At 36.6% G+C, this 26,830-nt stretch overlaps 1 protein-coding gene across 7 annotated transcripts in view; it reads left to right on the top strand.

The window, feature by feature from the left end:
• Positions 1 to 26,830, top strand: part of HACE1 (HECT domain and ankyrin repeat containing E3 ubiquitin protein ligase 1) — a 110,714-nt gene that overhangs the window by 36,658 nt on the left and 47,226 nt on the right. For 6 of the 7 annotated variants that reach the window (XM_058566562.1, XM_058566559.1, XM_058566560.1 and 3 more), the window contains 5 exons: positions 4,809 to 4,891; positions 12,748 to 12,844; positions 14,041 to 14,142; positions 14,790 to 14,896; positions 21,084 to 21,234. In XM_058566562.1, the coding sequence (XP_058422545.1) occupies positions 4,809 to 4,891; positions 12,748 to 12,844; positions 14,041 to 14,142; positions 14,790 to 14,896; positions 21,084 to 21,234 (540 nt within the window). The remainder of the gene's footprint in view (positions 1 to 4,808; positions 4,892 to 12,747; positions 12,845 to 14,040; positions 14,143 to 14,789; positions 14,897 to 21,083; positions 21,235 to 26,830) is intronic. The other variant, XM_058566565.1, reaches the window with a different exon arrangement.

Below are 26,830 nucleotides of genomic sequence, written 5' to 3' on the forward strand. Positions count from 1 at the left end.
TTTGTAGGATATTTCCTGTGTACAGGGATATGATAGGAACATATGACAGTTCATATTGTAAATCCTGCTTTCTTGCTATGATTTGCCTGAAGTTTGTTTCACCACTTTGTTGAAGAAAACAGTAGAGGAATATGTTAGTCTCATGGCTAATTGGTTTTATACTGTAAGCTCTACAGAATAAATAAAAATACAGAAGTACTGTAAAAAGTATGTGGTTTTAGAAATGGCATTATTTTAAAACTAAACACAAATAGCTGTCTAGACACTTGAGCTTAACTCTCAAATAGTTATTTAATAGGAAATTAATAGATCTTATAAAATTAATGTAGCTTATGAAGATATGCTGAATTAGCCATAATACTATTTAATAACCTGAATTCAGAAGAATAAGAATTCCCGTTTTTTGGTCAATAACATAGTGGTTATGAACATGGTGGCTTAGATTTTAATCTCTGCTTCCCTGTTTGTATGTTGGGTGCACATTACTTGACCAGTTTGAGACTCAGTTTCTTCCTTGTAAAAGTGGAGGGAATATCAGCTTCCTCACAGGATGCATTCAGTGAAATGATAAATGCTTATTAGCACAGTGTCCAGACACATGTTAAAATTATTCACATTATTATATCATTATATAGTTTTTTTTAAAGATTATTTATTTATTTATTTATTCCCTCCCCCCCTCCCCAAACCCCCAGTAGATAGTTGTATGTCATAGCTGTACATCCTTCTAGTTGCTGTATGTGGGACGCCGCCTCAGCATGGCCGGAGAAGCGGTGCGTCGGTGTGCACCTGGGATCCAAACCTGGGCTGCCAGCAGCGGAGCGCGCACACTTAACCGCTAAGCCACGGGGCCGGCCCTCATTATATAGTTTTAACAATTATATACTTCCTATGAATGCATAGTATGTTTTGTTAATAATTTACTTAATTTCAGCTTCTCTCTGGATTGCTAGGTTTTAATTGCATGTTAACATATTTTCGATATATTTGCCTTCATCTCTCCTGAGCTTTTTGAGAGATGGCTCATTGTCTATAATTTCTGTAACAGTGAGTGAACATTGTTGCTGCTCTCCATCTTACTCTTGTTTGGGGACCGTACAGATGCAGCTTCTAGGTCAGAAATCAGAAAGGGGAGAGGATGATCAAAAGGCTCAAATAGGCCTTGTCGTATAAAATAATGACCTAAATGCTTATTTTTCTTATATTTGAAAGCTATACTTGACCACTTTTCCTCAGTTCAAAGGAATTATGTGGCTGGTAATAAAGTTTTATGTAACAATGTTTCTATCACATAGATTTTACTTTATTTTTTTTTTTATTTTTATTTTTTTTGTGAGGAAGATCGGCCCTGAGCTAACATCTGCTAATCCTTCTCTTTTTGCTGAGGAAGACTGGCCCTGGACTAACATCAGTGCCCATCTTCCTCTACTTTATATGGGACGCCGCCACAGCATGGCCTAGACAAGCAGTGCGTCGGTGTGCACCTGGGATCCGAACCGGTGAACCCTGGGCCGCTGTAGCGGAGTGTGCGCAGTTAACCGCTTGCGCCACCGGACCGGCTCCTATTACATAGATTTTAGAATTCCTCTTAGGATGAAAGTAAATTCAAGTAGCAATACCTTAATATTATATTTTAAAATATTTTTATCAAAATGTTTGTAATCAAAAATGATAGTCCCTTAAAAACTACCCATCTTCTTTGTCAAGTCATGATCACCAGGCAATGGTTTTTATTTCTTTCAGCTTTTCTTCTGGTATCTATTTGCAAATAGTATGCCTCTACTGCTGTTTCTTAATTATTACTTTTAGATTTCACCAGATCATTTCCTGTTACGGTGAATGAGGGTTTAACTCATTTAAATCCTCTTCCCATACCTTCTCTCCTCATTTCTAAAATTAATTACATTATGAACTTTGGTTAGACAATAATACTTGTATATATAGTTAGGTAAATATTGTTTACTGCTGAGTCAAATAATGAACTATAATATTTTCTATCTAGGGTGATTATTTTTCTTAAAGTTAATAATTGGCTTTCCCCAGTTTTCTTTTTATGAATCAGTAATTCCTCCTATATGCTCCTACAAAATATCTCTCAGTATTATATTCTACAAAGACAAATTCATTAGATAATGTCAGTTCCATTTTTTTTTCCTCTAAACCTGAGAATTTCTTAGTCTCTCCTGTTTTTGATCTCCAATATTCTGGATTCCGCATCTTCTATTTTGGTGTATTCTCTTGTCTTGGAGGAGGATATCCTTCAGTAGCTTTTTGAGAAAAGGTGCGTTGGAGGGAATTTTTTTTTGAAATTTTACATAGCTAAGCATGTTTTTTATTTAAAGCTATATATTTGAATGATAATGAGGCTGGCTGTAGAATTCTACATGGAAGTCATTTACCTTACAATTTTGAAGGCATTTCATCGTTTATATTCCAGTGTTGCTGTTAAGAAGTTTAGTGCCAATCTGATTATTGTTTATCTCTGGAATCTTATATCCCCAATGTTATGAAATTTCACTTTGATGTGCCTTGTTGAAGCTCTTTTAATTTATTAGACTGGACGCTTGGTAAGCCTTTTCAATCTGGCAACTCATGTCCTTCAGTTCTGGGAAACTTTTTGGTATTATTTCTTGATTACTTCCCTTTGGTCTCCCATTTTCTTCATTTTCTTTATTCTTATTTTCTATGATATGTTTCCCTGGATTGAGCTATGGTACTGATTTCTCATTTTTCTTATTTTCTTATCTTTTTGTTTTACTTTTTTTCTTGTAGAGTTTTTCAACATTGTCTTTCCAAACTTCTATTAAATTTTTATTTCTTCCATCATATTTTTAATTTCTTATTCTCTGAATATTTTCCCCCCAGCATTGTGTTCTTGTCCCATGGATATAATATTTATTTTCTTTCTGAGAGTATTAGTTACTTTTCTAATTTTTGTTGTTGTTTTCTTTGGTTCCCTTTATTATCTTTATTTTTCTGACTTCCTTTTCTGTTTTAATTTTTGTTTTTCAGGTTAGAGGCTTGCTTCAGTTATCTCTTAAATATTGTCTGTCCATTTGTATATAGTGGTGAGGCACTAAAATGTTGGCTGGAAGCATTGGGTACCTGGGCTGGGTTTGTTGACTGGCCTCACAGTATACCAAGGTTTCTCAATCTCAGCACTATTGATATTTTGGGTGGGAAAATTCTTTGTTTTGGGGGCTGTCTGTAGATTTTAGAATGTTTAGACATATCCCTGGCTTCTACTCACTAGTTGCCAATTGCATCCTTCGTACCCTAGTCATGAAAATCAAAAAAATCTCCCAGCATTGCTGAATGTCCCCTAGGAGACAACTGGGCTATTTCAGTGGCTACTCTGTAATGCCATTATCTGTGGGACTCTTCCCTGGTGCCAGTCTCCAGAGAGGAAACTTTCAGTCTCCTGCTTCGGGTTATAAGCCTAACTACTGGACTTCTGGGGGCCTAGTGGAATGTAGGGACTGGTTTTCACTTAATTAGTTGTTTCCAGCATGGCTCCTCATCCCTGTTCTTACCTGTATTTCTTGTCTGCCAGTCCAGAGCCTCCCTATTCACTTTGTCCAGAGAATAAACCTCCCTACCTCTGAGATAGTATAAGGAGGGATAGTGGCTAGCTGTGGGATTGGGAGGGAGGGTCCAGCTGTTTTTATAGGCTTTCAACTACTACCCCTGTTTTTAGCTCACGTATCTATTCCTATCTTCCGAGGTACCCGCTACTTCCAATTGCTGTGTTTTGTGTGGGTGTGTGTGCTGTAACGAGAATTTGCTGGTTTGTTGTTTGCAGGCGCTTAGACTTCAACTTTCTTTGATTTTCTGAGTCAGTTACTATTCCTCCATTGGCTTGCTATTTTCCCAAAACTTACGGACATATCTAGTTGCTGTTATATTCTTTGCTGTTCTTCCTTGTGGATTTATTGTCTTGTTTTATTGACATTGTACTAGGTTTTAGAGCAGCAATAAAGATGAACACGTGTGTTCAATCCAGTAATATTAAACAGTCTAATTCCAGAAACTTTTAAGTTTTTACACGTTTTCTTCCTTTTTGCAGGAGAAACTCAAATGAGGATCATAGGAATAAAACCAGAAAAGACTCTTGTAAGATTTTCAGGAGAGCCTTACCCTATCCCTAACCATCAGATATGTATTTTTAAGATCTTATATTACCTCACTGTCCCTTAGTATGAGTCAGATGATTGCAGAAGTAGAGCTTAGAGGACAGAATATATGAATGACTATCAGAGAAACTGAGTCAGGATTCGCTACTGTTAACAGCAAAATGACTTTTTAGCTTTTTAACATTTTGTACTTTAATAATTATTCTGTCTGATTTTGAGAAAGTTAGAGCTTTGGTACCTGTTTTTTTGTTTTTAGAGGCAAAAATTTTGGTTTTTACATTCAAATACCTAGAGCAGCACAGTCCAATTTACTAGCCACATGTGACTATTTAAACTTAATTTAAGTTCCTCATTTGTACTAGTCATGTTTTAAATCCTTGGTAGCTACGTGTGTCGGTGATATTCTAGAGCCCGCCCAGGTTAACCCTGTTGATATCGTTGATGTTATGTTACATTGATAATTCCACATGTATTGTGTAGTGCCTGAGAGGGTCAGGGAGCTTACCAAAAAACTGAATTTGTTCAGCCGTCGTAATTGTCATGTTCCTACTCATTCTTCTTTAAAGCTTCAAGTTGTGGCAAGAACCTTCCTTATATGGATTAAAATTGTGCTAATTGTGTCTTTGTTTTTGACTTCTCTGACTTTACTTTTAATTGTTTCTTTCCTCCCCCCAGACAGTGCAGTGCTTGCTAGACAGTGGTGCTGATATTAACAGGCCAAATGTATCAGGAGCCACTCCACTGTACTTTGCTTGCAGGTATGATATTTTATATTTCCAGATGCTCTCATTAAAGAATGTTGTATATCTACTGTATTTCCAAACACAAACATTTCTATATATTTTGTAAAGCTTTCTTATTTTCCCACAAGTACTATGCTCCCTTTTAAGGTGAAGTATACCTTTATGGTTCTGTTACTTAATTGCAGGAGGAAAACTATTTTCTCTTGCCATTGTTGTTTTGTTTTATTTTTTTTGGTGAGGAATATTGGCCCTGAGCTAACATCTGTGCCAGTCTTCCTCTATTTTGTATGTGGGACGCCACCACAGCATGGCTTGACAAGCGATGTGTAGGTCCGCGCCAGGGATCTGAACTCACGAACTCTGGGTCCGTGAAGCAGAGTGCACAAACTTAACTACTACGCCAGTGGGCTGGCCCCTGCCAGTGTTTTTATGTGTTATAGATGGAAGCTTTTGATTTGCTTGATTATTTAAATTTTAGACTAATTACTTAATAAGTAAAAAAAAAAAAAGACATATCAATAATCCAGTAATTTCCATGGTTTTCTTTGTTAAGTACCAGGTCAGTTCCAGTGGGATATGTTATTAAAGTATGTCTTGGTCCACAGCCATGTCTTTGCTTTCTCTGGATTTGTAACTTTTAAGAAAGTTCTTGAATCGTTGTTAGGTATTAAGTTAATGCATTGTTATTTTTGCACTTCTCTCTTGTTTAATTTTCTTGAAGCATACATTTTATTCATTGGTTCATTCATGTAATAAGCAGACATTTTGTTAGCACTCACTGTGTCCTGTGCATTATTAAAGGCATTAATGATACAGTAAATAGTAAACCCCAGTCCTTCAGGAGCTAACAATATAGTAATTATACACGTATACCCTCCACACACACACACACACACGCACGCACACACACACGCACACACACAATATGTTATGTAAATGTAGTTTGCAATTAGGAGCAGTTCACAGTATACTAGTGATTTTTTCTTTGGCTTAGATTATATGAATTGTAATATTTATTTAAGCTCTTAAATTCAGAGATAGAGCTCCAGAAAGCTCCTGTTTTATATCATTTTACTGGAGGTTTGTTTTAGACTGAAAGACCTGCTTTTCTTCTTGATTAGCTCTTCTTTAGGGTCTTTGATGTTACTTTGATCAGACTGATTTGTCATCATTGAACAACCTTGAATTAGAATACAGGGACTTTTGGATCTCTGGGCTTCTAGATCTTATCTGAATCCAGCCATTTTCTTACATTGTACTTATGATTTGGTTGCTTGGCTAGCAAACCGGTTCCTTCCGTAGTGTCCTGAATTTATGAATAATATCATTGTTTGATTCCATGAAATCATATCCTATCTTGAGGAGTTATCTGTAGATCAGGCCTTTCCTTGAGGCTTCAGATTTGAATGTCCACCTGGTTTACATCAACAGCTGCAAGTCTCACAGAATCTCAGATGTTAACATGTCCAAAATATAGCTTCTGCTTTTCCTTTTCAGACCTTTCGTCCAGTTTTCTCATCTCATTTATTGGAACCCTCATCTTTCCAGTTGTTTAAACCAGAAGCTGGATCATTATTTTTTATTTCTCTCTCTCTCTCTGACCCTCAACTTGGAATTTATTAGTAAGTTCTATAAATTCCACCCTCAGGATATATTCTGAATGTCTTCTCTCCCCCTCACTGAAACCACCTTGTTAAAGTTGTTACTTCTTCCTGTCTAGAGTACTGCAGTAGTCTCTACACCAGTCCTCCAGATTCCTCTGTTGTTTCTCTCCCATCTGTTCTTTCCTTGGCGGCCAAAGTAGCCTTTAAAAAAACGAGTCGGGGGGCTGGCCCGGTGGCGCAAGCGGTTAAGTGCATGCGGTCTGCTGTGGCAGCCTGGGGTTCGCTGGCTGGGATCCCAGGTGCGCACCGACCACCGCTTGGCGGGCCATGCTGTGGCGGCGTCCCATGTAAAGTGGAGGAAGATGGGCACAGATATTAGCCCAGGGCCAGTCTTCCTCAGCAAAAAAAAAAAAAGAAAAAAAAGAGGAGGATTGGCAGATGTTAGCACAGGGCTGATCTTCCTCACACACACACACAAAAAAACCAAATTGGCTCTTGTCACTTTGTGTTTAAGCCCTGTATATAAAACTTTTCAGTGCCTCTTTGTTGCATTTCAAATAAAATCCAGACTCTACCTCCGCCTGTGAGACCTGCATGGTCTGACCTCTGCTTAGCTCACTGTACTTCAGCCACGTTGGTCCTCTTTGAGTGCCCCAAGTGCAGTGGACTCTTGCCAGCAGGTTTTTCTATGTGCTATTTGTTTTGCCTGAAATGCTCTTCTGTAGGCTTTTTATGTGGCTTGACTCCTTCATGTTACTGCACAATTCCCAACCAATCTAAGTAGGCCTCTCCTTAGATTTTCTGTCACAGCATCATGATTGTTTCCTTCATAGCACTTCGTATTTTGTAATTATGTATTTACTTGTCTAGAGTGTGTCTCCTCTACTAGAAAGCTCAGTGAAATCAAGAATTTTGTTTGTTTTGTTCACCACTTTATATTCAGTGTGTAGTACAGTGCTTTGCAGTTAGATGCTTAGTAAATGTTTTTGAATGAATGAATCACTACAATGACATGTTTGAAAAATATCTTATATAAAGCAATGCCATGTATAATAGCAAAATATAGGTATATTAGTGTTGTACAGAGCGGGGGTATTCGTATAGTTAGTCTGAGCATAGGGATATGTTAAAAGAATTTTTTAGAAGTATTTTCTGTTCATATATTTTCCTCATTAGGTTTTAATCTAGTAAACATCAGATCTGTTTGAACAAAGATGGTTAAGCAAATCTGATTAAAATTGAAATTAGAAAGTAAATTCATCATTGTAGCAGGATGATAGATATGGAACATGGTTCATTTGTACGGTAGACTTTTAATGGTACCCGTGATATCTAGATATAGATATACATTAAAAATATAAATTATTCCCAATGTATTGTCTCTGATAAACAAAAGGGAAAGGAGTGTGGGAAATAGAACAAGTTGACCCTGCAAACAAATTATACGGCTCTAAGATAAAAACTAAACTTAATGTAAGTTTTTATTGGTTGAGAGGTATGACTAGATATATCATCATATGCCTTATTCAAGGATCAACTTACGAAACTTTCTTTTTAAAATTTTGAATTAAAATCAAAAGGTCTTGAGATACATAGAAGAAAGAGCCTAGGTTTTGGAGGCAGAGTTCAAATCCCAGCGGTAAAGCTATGCAACTTCAATCAAGTTTCTTGACTTCTGAAGCTTTGTTTCTTTGTGAAATCGAGATGCTGACATCCACCTTGTGGGACTCTAATGAGAATTAAATGAGATGTCTTATGTAAAGCATCCTGCAGAGTATTTTGCACTTATGTTTGGTAAGTGCTCACTAAGCTCTAGCACATTTTTCCACTCCCCAGTGAGCACAAAGTTGTATTGTCCTCATTCAGTTTCATTGCTATATAGCATTTTCTTTCTAAGAAATATGATTCTTCTCCCACCATATAGACCTTTTCTTTTTTCCTTTATATTACTTCTGTTCTAATTCTGAGCACTATTTAATAATGTAGTGCTTCTATGAGTGAGTCATTTTCAGACTGATTTTGACCTAAAATTATGACAGGAACTATTTCCAAGCCACTTTTCTTCTCTAAGTATTTTGCACAAGACATTATAATTCATTAGCTTTCTTTCCTGTGTACTCTAGGCACACACTGATTCCCCCCATCTTTAGGCACCTTTGTTTTCAGGACTTTTAGGTGGTATCTACAAATGCTTCAAGTCCTTAAATTATTACATTGGTTTTATTTTTTATTTATTTATTTTTTTATAATTTTTATTTATTTATTTATTTTCCCCCCAAAGCCCCAGTAGATAGTTGTATGTCATAGCTGCACATCCTTCTAGTTGCTGCATGTGGGACACGGCCTCAGCATGGCCGGAGAAGCGGCGCGTCAGTGCGCGCCCGGGATCTGAAGCCCGGGCCGCCAGCAGTGGAGCACGCGCAGCCAACCGCTAAGCCACAGGGCCGGCCCTACATTGGTTTTATATTCAGGCATAATGCTTCCCTTTCCCTTAACTGGATTCTTCAAATAAAGGTTTGGCTGTATAATGATTTTCAAGTATTTTCTGTATCTGCAGATAACTTTTATTCTATTAGGAGAAGCACGGTTTAGCTGGGGTCATATAGATACAGGAAATTAGTGGGATGTATGGTATTTTAGAGATCTGTAATAGAGTGAGAAAGGGGTAAGATTCTGAATATGGGTTTATAGCCACTGTCAAGCAAGTGCTTTAAATTAGTGAACTCAAAATCAAAGTAGCCACGTAAAACAGCTCATAGAGGGGCCGGCCGGGTGGCGTAACAGTTAAGTTTGCGTGTTCTGCTTTGGTGGCCCTGGGGTTTGCTGGTTTGGTTGCTGGGTGCCGACCTACTCACCACTCATCAAGCCATGCTGAAGCAGCATCCCACGTAGAAGAACTAGAAGGACCTACAACTAGGAGGTACAACTGTGTCCTGGGGCTTTGGGGAGAAAAAAGAAAAAGGGAAGATTGGCAACAGATGTTAGCTCAGGGCCACTCTTTCTCAAAAAAAAAAAAATCGCACCATTCCTTTAAAAAGAAAAAACAGCCCATAGACTCAGAATTGTAAACTTTTAGAAAAGGAAAGGACCATTAGAAAATATGGTCTCTTTGTTTTGTAAACAGTTCCAAAAAATATTGCAATATATTTATTCTATGCATTTTAGTCAAGTTTTCAAATCATATCACTGAAAGAGCCTCAAGTTAGGAGACAGGTCCTTGAGAAATCAGTTCTCAGTGCTTTAGAAGCACCACAGGTTTCTTATTAGTTAAATCTTTGCCAGCTTCTTAGTTTCCAGGAAATACATTGGCGTTTCCTGGAGGAGAGTATTAATCAATATAAAAAAATAAGTTGACTCGTAAAGAATAATTATTCATTGAGCAAATTTTTGCAGTAATTTGAGCTGAAAAATCTTTTATGCAACACTGAGCAGTCTGTTAGAGGATAGTCCTAATCTCTTACAATATTACAGATGAGGCACTGGATCATAATCAGGTGATGTGGCACATAACCTAATCAGGTTCTGTGGATTTTGTATATTATTAGCTATTGTTTCTTGCTTTTAATTTATTTTTGAAATGAAATATCACCTGATCATAGATGAGATTTTAATGTAGTTTTTTAGAAATTTGTCCAGCTTTCTAAAAAATCTCATAGTAGTATTTCATTTTTTTCACACTAATTGTCCTTTTTGCTATGTATGGTACAAAATTAATTATTTTGAGACTCTTTTAAACCACACATATTTTTTTTTTTTTGTGAGGAAGATCAGCCCTGAGCTAACATCTGTGCTAATCCTCCTCATTTTGCTGAGGAAGACCAGCTCTGAGCTAACATCTATTGCCAATCCTCCTCCTTTTTTTTTTTTCCCCGAAGCCCCAGTGGATAGTTGTATGTCATAGTTGCACATCCTTCTAGTTGCTGTATGTGGGACACGGCCTCAGCATGGCCGGAGAAGCGGTGCGTTGGTGGGTGCCCGGGATCCAAACCTGGGCTGCCAGTAGTGGATCACAAGCACTTAACTGCTAAGCCATGGGGCCAGCCCTAAACCACATATATTGAACAATGTCCCATTTGCATGTGATGATCTTGTCTGTTCATACTGTGTGATCCCATCGTATTGTTCTCATAGCATACATCCCCTTGCACTTTATACCATACTCTCTTGAGTACTAAGTTGTTTACTCTTTGAGGGCAAACTCTATGTTTATTCATCTTGTTGGAGCAGTATGATACAGATGAAGGATTTTAGAATCAGACTGATCTAGATTCAAAGTCTGTTCTGCCATGTACTCTTGTTCTTGAGCAACTCCATTACACTCTTGAGTTACGGTTTTCTCAACTGAAAAATGGAATGAATACTTATTTTATAGCAATGTCAGGATTAAGTCAGACTTTGTACAAAGAACTGAGCATTATGCTTGTCATCTAGTGGACTCTAAATAAATTATGATTCAGGTCTCTTTTTGTTCTGTATTGCAGTACCTTATTTAGTGCTTATTAGTCAAATGAATGGTATCTAAAGGTAAAACCTATAATATAACTCAACAAATGTGTTGAGTACATGCTGTAAGACAACTACCATGCTTGGTGCTATGGAACAAGTGTATTGTCAAGAAGTTTACAGTTTAATTGGAAAGATTGGACACATGGATATTAAATAACTGTAAAAGAAATGTCATTAAAATTGAACAGAATAGCTTTGTAAATCTGGGTGTCTCAGAACCTTAGGTACTAGCAAGGACATCACTCTTTCCCTAAATAAGTTAAGCTCAAGTTAGTTTCTTTTTACTTAACCTTTATTTTTAGGGATAATAAAGAATAGAGCAGTATTAATTGTGAAGTTTTTACTATTAGCTGTAAATATGTAATACGTTGACCAGCACTCCTAGCTTAGTGACAGATGATGCTTGATGAAGACTTTTCCTAATGTACACTAGTAAAACCAGCTGCTGTTGATTTTGGAGGGATTGCTGATTTACTTGGTTTCTCGATTTTTTGCTTTTTCTGGAGTAAATTAGATATTATTCATAAGTTAGTTTTGGTCTGTTGATATTTGTATTAAGGAAGGTAATCAGTATTACAATAAAGTATCAAGAGAGCGATGTACCTAGAATATCTGCCACTAGATTCATAGTAGTATCCTATTTTTAATTGTTTAATTCTAATTGGTTATAAATTATACTTTTGCAGTGTCATTTTATGGAAAAGAATGAGTAGGTTGGTTTTTTTTTTAAGTTTCTGAGAAATCTGCATGGTCTTTTTCTTTGTGAAATGACATACCTTTTTAAGTAGTGGTATTGTGGAAAGAGTACTGGTCCAGAAGACTAGAGATCTGAGTTCTAGTTTCACCTGTGCTTGAGTTAGCAGCTTTTCTTATTTACAAAATAAAGTTTTTTGATCAGATACTGTTTCAAACTGTATGACTTTATTGGGCATTTGGTAAAATTAGCCATCAACTTTAATGTCCCTGGATTGTAAGTTTATTTTTTATTGCCTGTATCTAGAATTAAATTAGCTTGTTGAATAACGAGACCTAAAGTCTAGTGGTTGCTGCCCCCTAAGTAGCTTCCTCCTACCTGAAAGAGTGGTAGTTACTAATTTTATTCCTACTAGGAAGAGAGCAATTAGAGAGAGTGGGGCATGTGGATAAGAGAGTTGTTCGTTCTAGGTCAGACTAAATACCTAGCTGTCAGCAGAAGCCAAACTGACTGGGTTGATGAAATGACGGTTGGAAGCTGGGTAGTATTTTTGGCTAATTAATCCCTCCCCTCCCCTTATTCTCTTATTTTGATATTTGTCTTTTCTCTTTCCTTCCTTCCTTTTTATTTTTTTACTAAGTATTAAAGTGCCATAAAATGTACTCTTGTTTTGAGTATTGAGGAACTTTTGGACTAGGAAGTCTAGAGAGTTGAATGTGTATAGTAGGAAGAAGGTCAGGCTAGAGTTGAGAAGGAAGTGATTGGGAGAAAAAAATAAAGCATAAACCTGAGTCGCAGCTACTTATCCCAAAATGTTATGATTTATTTTAGGTAATGTGTCCCAAGTTGAATTCTAAGATTTAATAAGTCAGTTTCTTATCTACATAGTGAAAGTATGGCTTAACACTAGGAAAAGTTTTCCTGATTCTTGAGGATATAGTTCAGATTTTCCTCTGTTTTTTAAAATTGTTAATCCTCTGTTGATTCATATTAACTGTTCATAATTCATAGAGAAGGACTTTAAATTAAAAATATTATATTTTTAACTTGGTTCTGTTTCTGTACAGTCATGGTCAGAGAGACACAGCACAGATTCTTCTATTACGAGGAGCCAAATATCTGTCAGATAAAAATGGAGTAACGCCTCTGGATTTATGTGTACAGGTACATTGTTAATGTGTATTCTTTTTTTTTTTTTTTCCTGAGGAAGATTGGCCCTGAGCTGACTTCTGTGCCAGTTTTCCTCTATTTTGTTTGTGGGTTGCCGCCACAGCATGGCTGACAAGTGGTATAGTTCTGCACCCGGGAACCGAACCTGGACTGCTGAAGCAGAGTGCACTGAACTTAACCACTAGGCCACCAGCCTGGCTCCTGTTAATGTATATTCTTAATACCTTACTTTATACTAGAAACTGAGAGTGGTAAAATCATTTCTTTCTCAAATGAGAGGGTGATTGCAAAGATTTTTATTCTGTGAAGAATATGGTCTTTGAAAGGAACTATGATGTTATAAGAAATATATGTTGGTCTTCATCCCAGTTCCTAACATAAGAGCTTCTAAGACCCTTGGAATCTCCAGAGTGATAAGAATGTCTTTTTGTATATTATTGAGATGACAACTGGCTAAAAGCCCCTAGGTAGCTTCAGGATGGGGCCTGGTGGCCAGGGGAGCCAACCATGTGATTAGGGGGCAGCTTCCTTCCCAACTCCCGGGGAGGAGAGAAGGGCTGGAGATGTTCAGTCACCAGTGACCAATAAGTTAATCAATCTATGCCTATGTAATAGAACTTCCATAAAAACTCTAAACAGTGGGATTCTCAGAGAGCTTCTGGGTTGGTGAACACATGGAAATACTGGGAGGGTGGCATGCCCAGAGAAGACACGAAAGCTCTGTGCCCCCTCCGTGTACCACGTGCCTTCCATGTAAGGTAACACACCTTCCATGTGGCTGTTCCTGAGTTGTATCCTTTATAATAAACAGCTAATAGTAAGTAAAGTTTTAGTTTTGCTTATTTCTGTGAGCTATTCTAGCAAATTATCAAACTCGAGGAGGGGGTCGTGGGAACTCCTGACTTATAGCTGGTTAGTCAGAAGTATGGGTGGCCTGGACTTGTGATTGGCTTCTGATGTGGGGGCACTCTTGTAGGACTGAGCCCCTGACCTGTGGGGTCTGCGCTAACTCCGGGTAGTTAGCATCAGAATTGAATTAAATGATAGGACATCCAGTTGGTGTCCACGGAGAACTGGAGAATTGCTTCGTGTGGAAAACCCTCACATTTGGTGTCAGACTTGTGGAGGAAACAAGTATTCCTTTAGGATCTTTGTTTTTAAACTTAGGTAATTTTAAATCTTATTTTTAGGGTGGATATGGAGAGACATGTGAAGTGTTAATTCAGTATCACCCTAGGCTTTTCCAGACAATTATTCAAATGACACAGAATGAAGATCTCCGAGAAAACATGGTAATGTAATTGTGCTAGTAGCTTGTAAATGAGCAAGCTTTGTTCATGCTTAGTGTATATTGCATTTTAGAGGTGTGCTTATTAATTTTATTATTACAGATATTTTAATTCGAATTTGTTTATCTGCATTATAGGATAAGTATGAATTATATAATAATTACTAATTTTTGTGCTAATATTTGGCCCTATGAATCTTCTGTCCTCTAGGTCTTTGGTCACTCCTTAAGATAATTAGAATATTCCCCATAGGTAGAGGAAAAGAATCTAAGGTGGAATCTCATGTTATGATTGGTAATCACTAGTTTACTGAGCTCTGTATTTATAATAGATCTACTCTTTGAAAAATTGCAGTGTTTAAAATTCTTCTAAATTTTAGAAGTTTGGAATTAAACTTCCATAAATAAACTTGGTGATTTCTGTTCTATTTATATTTCTCATTGCTTTTTTACTGGGTGATTTTGAATAAAGATTTTATGTCATCTTATCTGTATATTAGCTTTTGAATTTATGTAAGGCAAAATAACTGTAAAGGACTTAATTTCAGCTGATTGGCTTTGGGATACTTATTAAACTAGTGGTACTTAATTTCTTGATAAAGTTTAATGGATTATTATATAGTTACATTTTTTTATTTGTAATATATTTAGTTACGTCAAGTTCTGGAACATTTGTCTCAGCAAAGTGAAAGCCAGTACCTAAAGATCCTAACAAGCCTTGCTGAAGTTGCCACAACAAATGGTCATAAACTGCTTAGGTAAGTGTTTCAAAATATAAGCAATCAGTAGGTAGCAGTATCTTTCAGCTTTGTCTCCTTTTAGGCTTTTTTGGGAATGGGTTATTGTGTTGGATGCCTTTTGACAGTGGTAAGATGTTTTAAAAATTTGCTGACTTATTGTTTGTTTTGATTTAAAGGACCAGAGCTATCCACTTATTACTGAGGAGACTTGAATCTCTCTAAAGAGACTAAAAATAGAGACTTACTTAAGTGGGTTTGGCATATGTGTCTAAAATTTTATCAAATGATTGCTTAGACTAGAGATGTAAGTAAAATGTATATGAAGAATCAAGAAAGTAGTTTAGGAATCTTGATCACTAATTTATAAAACTGGGTATAGACTGTTGTTCAACTTCTCAATAAACCCTCATGATTCCTTATAAAGTTTTCTCCCTGAGCTGTCCCCCTTTGTTTAGTTCTTTATTATTTCACAGAAAAGATTCTGTGGTTTTAATGGCTCATTGCAAAGTCCATGAGTTTAATGCCTTTGTATTACTTGCTTTTATGTACAGTCATGCGTTACTTAACAACAGGGACACGTTCTGAGAAATGCGTCGTTAGGTGATGTTGTCGTTGTTCGAACATCAGAGTGTACTTACACAAACCTAGATGGTATAGCCTACTACACAGCTAGGCTATATGGTACTAATCTTATGGGACCACCAGTCGGTTGACTGAAACATCATTATATGGCGCATGACTGTATGTTACACTTTCTGGCTCCTATGGTTCTTTGTATGTGGTTAGCCACCCAAATAGGAGTAAACAGCCATTTAGAAATGGTTAATGTGTTATTTCTTAGTTTACAAATTTGGCCCACTTCTAATTTGAACGCTTTCCCCTTTGTAGTTTTCTTTTCACTTCTCTTAATACATTGAGGGTCTTAGATTAGGTCGTGGTCTTCTCTCACCTCTGTAGTTGCAGCTGGACCTTCTTCCTCCCAACTCCATGCTGGGTCTGTAAATCAGCTACGTTGTCAAATCGATTACCTTAAGCCTTTGTTTCTGTTTTCCTTTAGATTTTTTGTATATCTCAGACCAGAATCACATTCTGCACTATTTACCTAGGAGGATCTTTGCTAGGCCTCTTATACTTCATCGGACCAAGGTCACCTTTTAGCCATTAGGTCTTTCTTCAGTTCTACTCAATACCAGTTGCCAATTTTTTTAGTATTCTATTTCTGCCTTTGAGACTACTTTAGACTCTGTCTGTAAGATTCATTGAATTCCAGCTTTATATAATGTTCTCTTTTTATTTAGTCATTTCCGTTAATCCATTTATTTGATGAGGACTGTGTAAGATTCAGATGTACTAAGTGAAAGCATGGGCTCTGGAGTCAGCCAGACTCAGGTTTAAATCCAGACATCACTATTTACTATGTGACCTCAGCAGGTAATTTTTTGGAGTTTCCCTTCATCATCCACCCATCCATCTGTACGTATTTTTGAGTGCCTACTATCCACCAGGCCATCTGCTAGGTGATCATGGATAAAACAGACAAGGCTCTCTCTCTAATTAATTCACAGTCTGTTCAGGATTTTATTTCCTTGTTGGAAAATGTTAGTAAATATCTTGATGAATTGTAAAAATGAAATGATAAGGTGTTGTAAAGTGCCAAGCATGGTGTCTAGCATATAGTAGAGATGATGATCATGATGATTATATAAATGGAAAGTGCTAGAGATGATGGTGGTGATTTTAAATACCCCCATAATATCTTTAATCTGTTTTCCTACATTAGAAAAGTTACTTGTTTTTTCTACTTAAATCTTTGTCCTATTTTCTGCTCTTCCACAGTAATCAGAAAGCATTTATGTTGTTATTTTGTTTGCCTTTGACACTTATTAAGCAAGTACTAAGCTAAGGAATATTTACATACATTGAATATTCACAGTGACTTTGTGATTTAGATATTATCTCCATTTTACATATAAGAAAATTGAAGTTCAGTGATTTCCCAAGCTAATACATAGAAGAACCAGGGTTCATATCCTCACTAATGAAGAGCGGATCCTGCGTCCCAATCTAGCTCTTAAAAATAACAGGGAAATTAGTGAAACAGGAGAAACAGAGTAGGAAAAAAGGGATTCATGGCTAGAATAAGGTTTTTTTTTTTTTTTTTTGTGAGGAAGGTCAGCCCTGAGCTAACATCCATTGCCAATCCTCCTCTTTTTGCTGAGGAAGACTGGCCCTGGGCTAACATTCGTGCCCATCTTCCTTTACTTTATATGGGACGCCACCACAGCATGGCTGGACAAGCTGTGCGTTGGTGTGCACCTGAGATCTGAACCTGCGAACCCAGGGCTGCTGAAATGGAGTGTGCGCACTTAACCGCTTGTGCCACCAGGCTAGTCCCCAGAAAAAGTTTTAAAACTACTTTGCTAAACTGTACTACCTCACCACTTACAACGCTACCTTTCAAATGCTGTACAGAATCTGTTATTATGGCCATTTTTGGCCTGTAAATATCTCTTTGTTGGAATTGTGAGTATTGGTTATTAGTATTGCTTTTGAATTTATTGTTTTGTTACTGTTTTGGGAAAACCCAGTCCCCCTCCTGTGTTTCTCCTTTACACACTGCTACCACACTCATGAAACTTCTGACACCAGATGTGTGGGTTTTCATTTTCCACACTAAGCAATTCTTCGACACCAGCTGGGTGTCCTACAATTTAACTCAACTCTGACACTATCTACCTGGAGATAATGTCACACAGGTTAAGGGCTCATTCCCATAAGAGTGCCCCCCACTTCAGATGCCAGTTGCGAGTAGTAGCTCCTGACGTTATCCATTACTTCTGTCTGACTTGGCTACAAATCAGAGGTTCCCAAGACCTCTTTCCTCTTGGATTCTGTTATTTCCTAGAACAGCTAACAGAATTGAGGGAAACACTTATGTTTATTAGAGGATTTGATAAAGGATATAGATGAACAGCCAGATGAAGAGATACATAGGGCGAGGTCTTAGAGGGTCTCAAGTACAGGAGCTTCTGTCCCCGTGGAGTTGGGGTACGTCACCCTCTCATACGTGGATGTGTTTATGAACCTGGAATCTCCTTGAACCCCATATTTTTGTGCTTTTTATGGGGGCTTCATCATGTAGGCTTATTGATCATTAACTCCATTTCCAGCCTCTCTCCCCTCTCTGGAGAATAGGGGGTGGGGCTGAAAATTCCAAGCTTCTAATCATAGCTTGGTCTGGGGTGACCACCCCCCATCCAGGGGCCCACCAAGAGTTACCTCAGTAGAACAAAAGACACTGCTATCACCCAGGAAATTCCAAGGGGTTTACGAGCTCCATGTCAGGAATTGGAGTCATGGACTAAATATTAGAACAAAAGATGCTCCTCCTGTTCTTATCACTTAGGAAATTACAAGGATTTTAGGAGCTCTGTGCCAGGAACCAGGGGCAGAGACCAATATATGTATTTTCTCTTATCTTCACAGCTACCAAGGTAGATTCTTAAGAAGATCTCAAATACAGATCATTCCTCCCTGCCAAATACAAATCATTCCTCCCTGCCAATTTATGTGTAATGGTACTTTTGCAGAATATCTCCCTTTTGTTCATTTATTTGTGAGTCATTTTATGTTTCTTAACCCACAGTGTGATGTGATTTTGGCTACTTTAACAGAAATTTTAATTAAGAAAATAACTGATTCAAATATATGTTAATTAGTGATGATTGAGATGTTATTTAACATACTTTGTCTAACTGATTCTAGGAGTATTTACCAAAGAGAATAAATATTTACGGAGGGCCCTTTTGTACATAATGTTGTGTTTCACTAAAGAAGTGAGTTATCTTGCTTTCTGTATATTTATGATTGAAGGTAAGATAGTTATCAATGTGCAAATGAACAGGGAAATCACAGCTATTTGCTAAGTAAGATACTGAATGAAAGTATACTCTTATGTAAACCAAAGTTAAGTACATTGATAGGGCTTTAAATTAGGAAACTAATTTTTATTTTTTTTTATTTATTTTTTGTGAGGAAGATTGGCCCTGACCTAACATCTGCCAATCCTCCTCTTTTTTTTTTTTTTTTTTTCCTGAAGAAGACTGACCCTGGGCTAACATCCATGCCCATCTTCCTCCACTTTATATGGGACGCCGCCAGAGCCTGGCTTGACAAGCAGTGTGTTGGTGCATGCCTGGGATCCGAACCGGCGAACCCCCGGCCACCGCAGCGGAGCACGTGCACTTAACTGCTTGTGCCACTGGGCCGGCTCCAGGAAACTAATTTTTAAACTTTTATTTTGAGATTGGTGGCTTGGAATGAAATTATTTTATGGTCAACTGGAGAAGGATATGATGAAGTTGGATTTTAAGATCTTTTTGTATAATACAATAGAGATGTTTCACTGGTTAGAAAGTGAAAAATGACATTTTTTAGACTGACAACTCAGCTTGTATGAAGTTTAAGCTGGATAAAGTAATATAAAATTATTAGACTGTATTAATAATTGATGATGATACTCAGATTCCATTATGTGAGAAAATACCTCTCACCTTAAGATAACTCAGGAAGTGTTCCCTAGATCAGGTACTTAAAACAAATATATATATGGTAATTTTGCAGCAGAAAATCAAATTCACACTTTTTTCATAGAAGAATTTGAGAGTCATTGTAGTTAACTTTTCCAAGAGCTGCAACACAATCGAAGGAAATAGCTTCAACCAAATTACATTTCTATTTGTCAGTTGCAGCAGTTTTAGGATATAAAATTAGAAACACTTCATAAAGACGAATATGTAAAAATCAGTGCAAGCTAAACTAATGTTTCCATACACATTTGATTCAAAGTTACTGTAACAAAGAAAATGTTTTGCTAATGTGGTCTAGCTGTCCCAGTCAAATACTATACGGATGGCAAGAGCTGTTGTATTTTACTAACACTTGTAACTGAAAGCTAATTTTTATTGATGATTTTTAACAGTTTAATAATTGTTAGAATGAGAAAACAACATGAATAACGAAGTGAAAATATCAGGAAATTTTGGTTCACATGTCACCAGGATAGAAAATACCCTCTAATTTGACACTTATCAAACTGGAATGCTTACAAGTAGGCATTTGCTATTTATTTCCACATTACTGATCCTTATTTTTTTTAATATTAAAGGATACCTAAAAATATTACAGAGGAAGATTTTAAAGGACTAGGTAAAATACACTTAGGGCAAGATAGGGTAAGCTTTGATAATTAAATTTATGAAAAGACGGCCATACCAGTCTGCCCAAAAGTTTATGCAGCTCTGCTCTGCTTTTGTGCAGTGATTATAATACAAGATAACTGATGTTAGAGATTTCAAAATAAAACCACCCCATGAACAACAATAGCAACAAAAAGCTTTTTCAAGATCTGTCACTAGATTCAGTACAAATTTAGCGCAACTCCTACAGTTTCTCTGTGGAAGACTAATGATTGATTCCTGATGATGAACAATCCCCAGGACCTATGGGATTCTAAAGGGCTTTTTGATTTGTCAAAGAAAGTTCATATTGTATTTAATATGGTTTAGTGTTAGTTGGATTTGAGTCCTTTTCTTTTGTTAGTGGGGTATATTTTCTATGTTTATAGAGAACCACCCTGATGCAGATAGTCATTAACTTTAAGATTGTTCAATTTGTGAATGTTCTTATGTGAACAACTGGTTACCATTCAAGGATGAGGAGGGGAAATGGGGTTATGGATAGAATAATAGAGAGTTCAGCCTCTACAGCTGAGTTGTGGGTTGGCCTAAGAACATAATCAACATTTGTATCATTGCTTCTCTGGGAAGTGTTCCCAGAGTTCTAAAGAATCAGTTTAATTTACAAATATACTTTTGGAAGTGAAAGTTGGAGATTGCCTTAAAGTTGGTTCCTCAAGAAACCAACTGTTCTACAGTGGTGATTTTTTTCATATTTTATGCTTTGATTGTTGGTAATATTCTGGTTGATTAAAAATTAATAATTCATTAATGGACAATCCAAATAATGTATATTTGGTAATAACTTCCTGTTAAAAAACATTCCATCTCCTATCATGATAGGAAAGGAATTTTACTCGTTATATTATGAAACAGATGGTTAATGTGATGAAAATGTCTTAAAGAATTTTAAGATGTAATTTGTTTTATTCTGTCTAATCTGTTCATATTTTAATTCTTATTTTCAGCCTGTCTAGTAATTATGATGCTCAAATGAAGAGCCTTTTAAGGATTGTGAGAATATTTTGTCATGTCTTTCGAATTGGTCCATCTTCTCCCAGTAATGGAATCGATATGGGCTACAACGGGAATAAAACTCCAAGAAGCCAGGTGTTCAAGGTCAGAAAAGTATATGACGTTGTTAGGAAGATAGACATAAAAGAGATGAATTTGACAAAGCATGCATTCATTAATCAGAAACCTCATAAACAGGACGTAAGTTTGGTTCATACCTGTGTCACTTTTTAAGTTAGGCACACCTTTCTCCTTTGATCTCTGTCTAATCAGCAGCAAGTCTTAACTGGTGAGCTTTCTATATTTTTCTTACAAGTAAAATTTTAATTCCAGTAGTGTTCTATTCTGAGGGTAAAGATATTTAATGTTTAATTAAATTTTCTTTTTTATTGGATTATAGATTTTTAATGTGGCAGTATGCAGCTATCATGCTTTTTAAAAAAATATTTCTTATTCAGAAGGACAGAAAATATCTAGTTTTTATTTAAATTGTATTATTGTGTTATGTGTGTATTCGTGTATCTGTTTGTAAAGTAAGGCTACTTTTCGTTTACTGGCTATTAACACTTCCTGAGATCATTTTAAGGAAGAATCATTGAGATATTTTCTTAAAATGTTTTGTTTTGCTTCAACTGTTTCTTACATACAATCACATTTATGGATGGAATCCTTGGAAGAATCATTCCATGTAAAACCCAAGGCAGTGTTGCTACCCATGTTAAATTATAATTTTATGAAGTAAACAAAATGAACATGGCTATAATTGCTATTGTTAATGTTTTTTTTTGTGGCGTTATATTTTCAAATAACTCAGCTTTTGGACAAATATGTACTTTAATAACTTTTCATGTTTTTTTTAAGGGTAATATATCTTAAGAGATTTTCATAGTATAAAATTTGCTTTTGGGTTCATGAAGACTTATATTTCTTTAAACAGTCTTTAGAGTATAAATATAGGTTATCTATCCAAAAAGTGATGTAAACATTTTTATGTGCCACTTCCTCGAAAACTAGGGATGGTTGAGAGCTTTACTGTCTGTAAAATTCAAAGTTAAATTAATGATTTATGCTAAATGATTCTTTTTTTACATGGAAAATTTTTGACAGGCACAAATAGTTTGCAAACATTTTGACACTAGTAGATTCTTTAATATCTAGAATAGGTGTGATAGCCTTTGGCAAGAGGTATGTATAAGAAGGGTCTGTGCATCTGTCTGCTTCACTTTTTTTCATCAGTGTAGAAGAGTTTTCAGCTGTGTGCGTTTCTTTTTTTTTCCTATTGTGCCACCTCCTGGAAGAAGGAAGTTATGCATCTTCTTGTAATTAAAATTTTGGCTTTTCACATGCCGCTTCTTTGAACACTAGTTGGGAGTGATAACTTACTGTCTTTGTAAAATTCGAATCTGAATCATTGATCCACTGTTTGTCAATGCTGTTTTAAGTGAATTTCACTGCTTAAACATTCACATTACAGGAAGTTGTTCTTTTTTTTTTTTTTGTGAGGAAGATCAGCCCTGAGCTAACATCCATGCTAATCCACCTATTTTTGCTGAGGAAGACCCGCTCTGAGCTAACATCTATTGCTAATCCTCCTCTTTTTTTTTTCCCCCAAAGCCTCAGTAGATAGTTGTATGTCATAATTGCACATCCTTTTAGTTGCTGTATGTGGGACGCGGCCTCAGCATGGCTGGAGAAGCGGTGCGTCGGTGCACGCCCGGGATCCGAACCGAGGCCGACAGTAGCGGAGCGCGCGCTCTTAACTGCCAAGCCACGGGGCCGGCCCCCACGAAGTTGTTCTTAATGTGTTCTTGCATGGCTCATGCTGTTATTTACTGAATCTACTCCTGATTTGATTTCTACTCATCTATAATGATGAATAGAAACTCAAATCAAGTATAGATACGGTCACCATTATCCAAATTGGGCATAGATTATATTCACTATTGTCTGATTTTTTTTTTTTGTTAAAATTTGAATCTGCCACCTATTTGCTAATGATACCGGAAAATAAGTGTGTGCTAAATAGCCTCTCTGTGGGCATTTAATGCTTGATTTAAATGTTAGTTTTCTACCTAGCCAGTCAGTACAGATATAACAGCATAGAAAAGGATATCACTGTTTTTCTTTTGGTGTTTTTTTTTTTTTTATGGAATCCAGACTCTGTTTCAGTTGTCATATATCAGTGATGTATATAATATATAAAGTTCTTTCTGTTTTATTTCATTCATTAGTATTTTCTTTTTTTTTTTTTAAGGTATTCTCTGCATCATTGACAACTGCTTTTGCCTCTGACCGCTTATTTTCTCTTCAATTTTGACCTTTCACTTTGGTGAAACATTTGTATTGTAAAAGTCACCTGACTTTTTAAAACATGAAGTATTACTCTTAAAGAATGTATTGGTCTCTTTCCATCTAATTTTATGAATTAAATGTGGACTTTTTGGAAGATAGCAAAATGGTCTGCCCTCCCACTTACAAGGATAAAAATAGAAACTACATTGTCATCCACGTATATAAGATCTTCTGTTCATTGTAGGGTGATTCAAATTGTAAAAATATTAACTGTTTGCTGAGTTGCTGCAATGTTAAACTGGAAATACATTTTAATTTTTGCCACATTTTCTCTAAGGTAGCAGTTGAGCCCTACTTTGCATTTCATTAACTAGGTGCTCTTTTTTTTTTTTTTTAATAATTTTATTTATTTATTTATTTTTTCCCCCAAAGCCCCAGTAGATAGCTGTATGTCATAGCTGCACATCCTTCTAGTTGCTGTATGTGGGCCGCGGCCTCAGCATGGCCAGAGAAGCGGTGCGTCGCTGCGCGCCCGGGATCCAAACCCGGCTGCCAGCAGCGGAGCATGCGCACTTAACCGCTAAGCCACAGGGCTGGCCCTAACTAGGTGCTCTTAACTTGTCACTTTATTGTTAGAATTAACAAATAGGTTTTCCTGTAAGGATGAGTGAGTTTATAGGCCATGTATTTTTAGTAGGTAAAATTGTTTAATATCCTGTTGAGTAGTTTTCTGATTTATCTTAGAAATCCTTTAAGTTAATCTTAACACTTAGCCATTTTTGTGGTGTGAAGAGATTTTTATCTAGCGCCTTGGGAACTTTGGAGCATCTGAAGGAGAAGGTAGTTTTGGTTGTTGAAGCAAGGTGAGCGTGGGGAAGACAATTTAGGCTTCCGGAATCTTGATATGCTCTTTTTTTGTGAATAGTAATCAGTCACTCTTAATAGTTTCATAGAATTATAATTGGGAAAATCTTTTAATTCTTTGCTGTGTTCCTTTATTGAAAACTCTTGCTAGCTTTTCAGTATCTTTATCATCACTGTCATTTTACACAGATCTGGTTGTGCGTTTTGGATATTATTTCTGGATTGTTCAAAATCACCTTTAGTTTTTGCACCTTGTCACTATTTGAAAATAGGAGTGTTGTAGGTTCAGGCTCAGTGCTGTCATCTGCTTGAGCAGCAGGCATCATTTCCTGCCTTAGACTTCATCTCCATCTAGGGTGTTGATTTTCTAGGTTTTAGCCCTACTCATTAAGAGACCAATTATGCCTTTTTTCTTTTATTTCAAGCAGTTTTACATCAGCACCTGTTCTTTCTGTTTTGGAAGTTCCTTTTCTGATGTAAAGCTAAATAGTTTTTGCCGACATAAAAAGTTCTGTTTCATCTTTTACAGCAGGTTTAATGTTTTGCTCACTGTAGACTCCAACTTGGATCATGATTAGAATTAAGACATGAAGGTATCATGTCAGTGTTTATGGCAGCTGGTGCTTCCTGCCTTTCCTTTAAGCAGCTCAGGGACCCTGAATCTTCCAACTGCTGTGCCTAACCATGGAAAAGCCCTCTTTGTGGGGGAGAGGGGTGCTCATTTCAACTTCAGGGTGTAACTAGTTTCTCACTTTGCCTATCTGTTTACTCAGTAGGTACTAACTAAATATTTGTTGAGTGAGTGAACTAAGTTTTTGTTGATGGTGGTGGGGTCTTCTTGTTTTATTTTATTTTCTGCTTTTTGGTTTAATGTTTAAGTGAAGACTTAGGGGTAATTTATTTGTTTGGAAATTCAATAAGTAAAATGTTCTCAAGCAGAGAATGTTCTAGAAACCTGAAGAAAAGCAAAGGGATTTGTTAGGTAATAATTGGAAAGAATTTCCTGGCAGAACAGATTATTTAAACATTTTCTAGATTTCAAGTATGGTTATATAATCTCTTTCTATAGTGGTCTTTGAAAGTAAGATTATTTCTTTTAGTTGAAATATTGTAAAGGTGGGTCTTTCTGAATCCCATGGTCTAGTTTGTAGCGTTCTGTGATCATATAAGAACCAAAAAGTAAGATTAACTTTTACATTGATTTGCAGAAAGAGAGTTTATCATTCTCAATAGGAATATTTTAAATAGTGTAGGAATGAAGGACCATTTAACCACTCTTCCCCATGACTGTTAATCTTCATTTGGGATTAAAATGTTCTAGGAGGTCTTCTTTTTTTCCCAGCTTTATTGAGATATAATTGACATACAACATTGTGTAAGTTTAAGATGTACAATATGATGATTTGATGCACTTTTATATTGTGAAATGTTTACCATGATAAGGTTAGTTAACACATCCTTCACCTTGCATAATTACCATTTGTTGTTGTTATGGTGAGAACATTAAAGTTTTACTCTCCTAACAACTTTCAAGTGTACAATACAGTATTGATAACTATAGTCACAATGCTGTACATTAGATTCTCCGTTAGCAGATCTTTTAATAGTAGTTGGGCGTTTATATTTCTACTCGTGTTAAAAACTAATTATTAGAGGTGATATATATATTTTATCTTCTCTAGTACTTAGTCCTGTTGTAGCATTTGTAACCACATAATATTTAAAAAATAAAATTCCATTTGCTATTAATTTACAGAAGACATTTCATTATTCTCAAAAGGAATATTTTAAATAGTGTAGAAATAAGAAACAGTTTACTCTTTCTCTTTCTTTTTTTTTTTGTGAGGAAGATCAGCCCTGTGCTAACATCTGCCAATCCTCCTTTTTTTTTTTTTTTTTTTGCTGAGGAAGACTGGCCCTGGACTAACATCCGTGCCCATCTTCCTCCACTTTATATGGGGCGCCGTCACAGCATGGCTTGCCAAGCAGTGTGTTGGTGCGTGCCCGGGATCTGAACTGGTGAACCCCTGGCTGCTGCAGTGGAGCGTGCACACTTAACCACTTGCGCCACCGGGCCGACCCCTTCTTTTTCTTTTTTAAGTTGTTAATCTTTATCTGGAATTAAGAATTTACTAGTCAGTATTTGATAGTTACCAGTCATTAGAGATGGATTTTGTGTGTGTGTGTGTGTAAGCATATATATGTACGTGAGTGTGTGTGTATATATAAATATCGTCATATTTTAAAATTTCTTCTCATAAAATTTCAAAATTCTAGGAATTACGTGTAAAGAAAAGAGCACAGTAAACTAAGCTGTTTATTAGGCTCTTTAGGAATTCTCCTTTTTTTTGGGGGGAGGGGGAGGAAGACTGGCCCTGAGCTAACATCCACTGCCAATCCTCCTCTTTTTGCTGAGGAAGATTAGCTCTGAGCTAAGATCTGTGCCCATCTTCCTCCACTTTATATGGGACGCTGCCACAGCATGGCTTGATGAGTGGTGTGTCGGTCCACGCCCGGGATCCAAATCTGCAAACCCTGGGGGTGC

This window comes from Diceros bicornis, chromosome 23 (genome assembly GCF_020826845.1).
Source record: "Diceros bicornis minor isolate mBicDic1 chromosome 23, mDicBic1.mat.cur, whole genome shotgun sequence".
Classification (NCBI taxonomy): domain Eukaryota; kingdom Metazoa; phylum Chordata; class Mammalia; order Perissodactyla; family Rhinocerotidae; genus Diceros; species Diceros bicornis.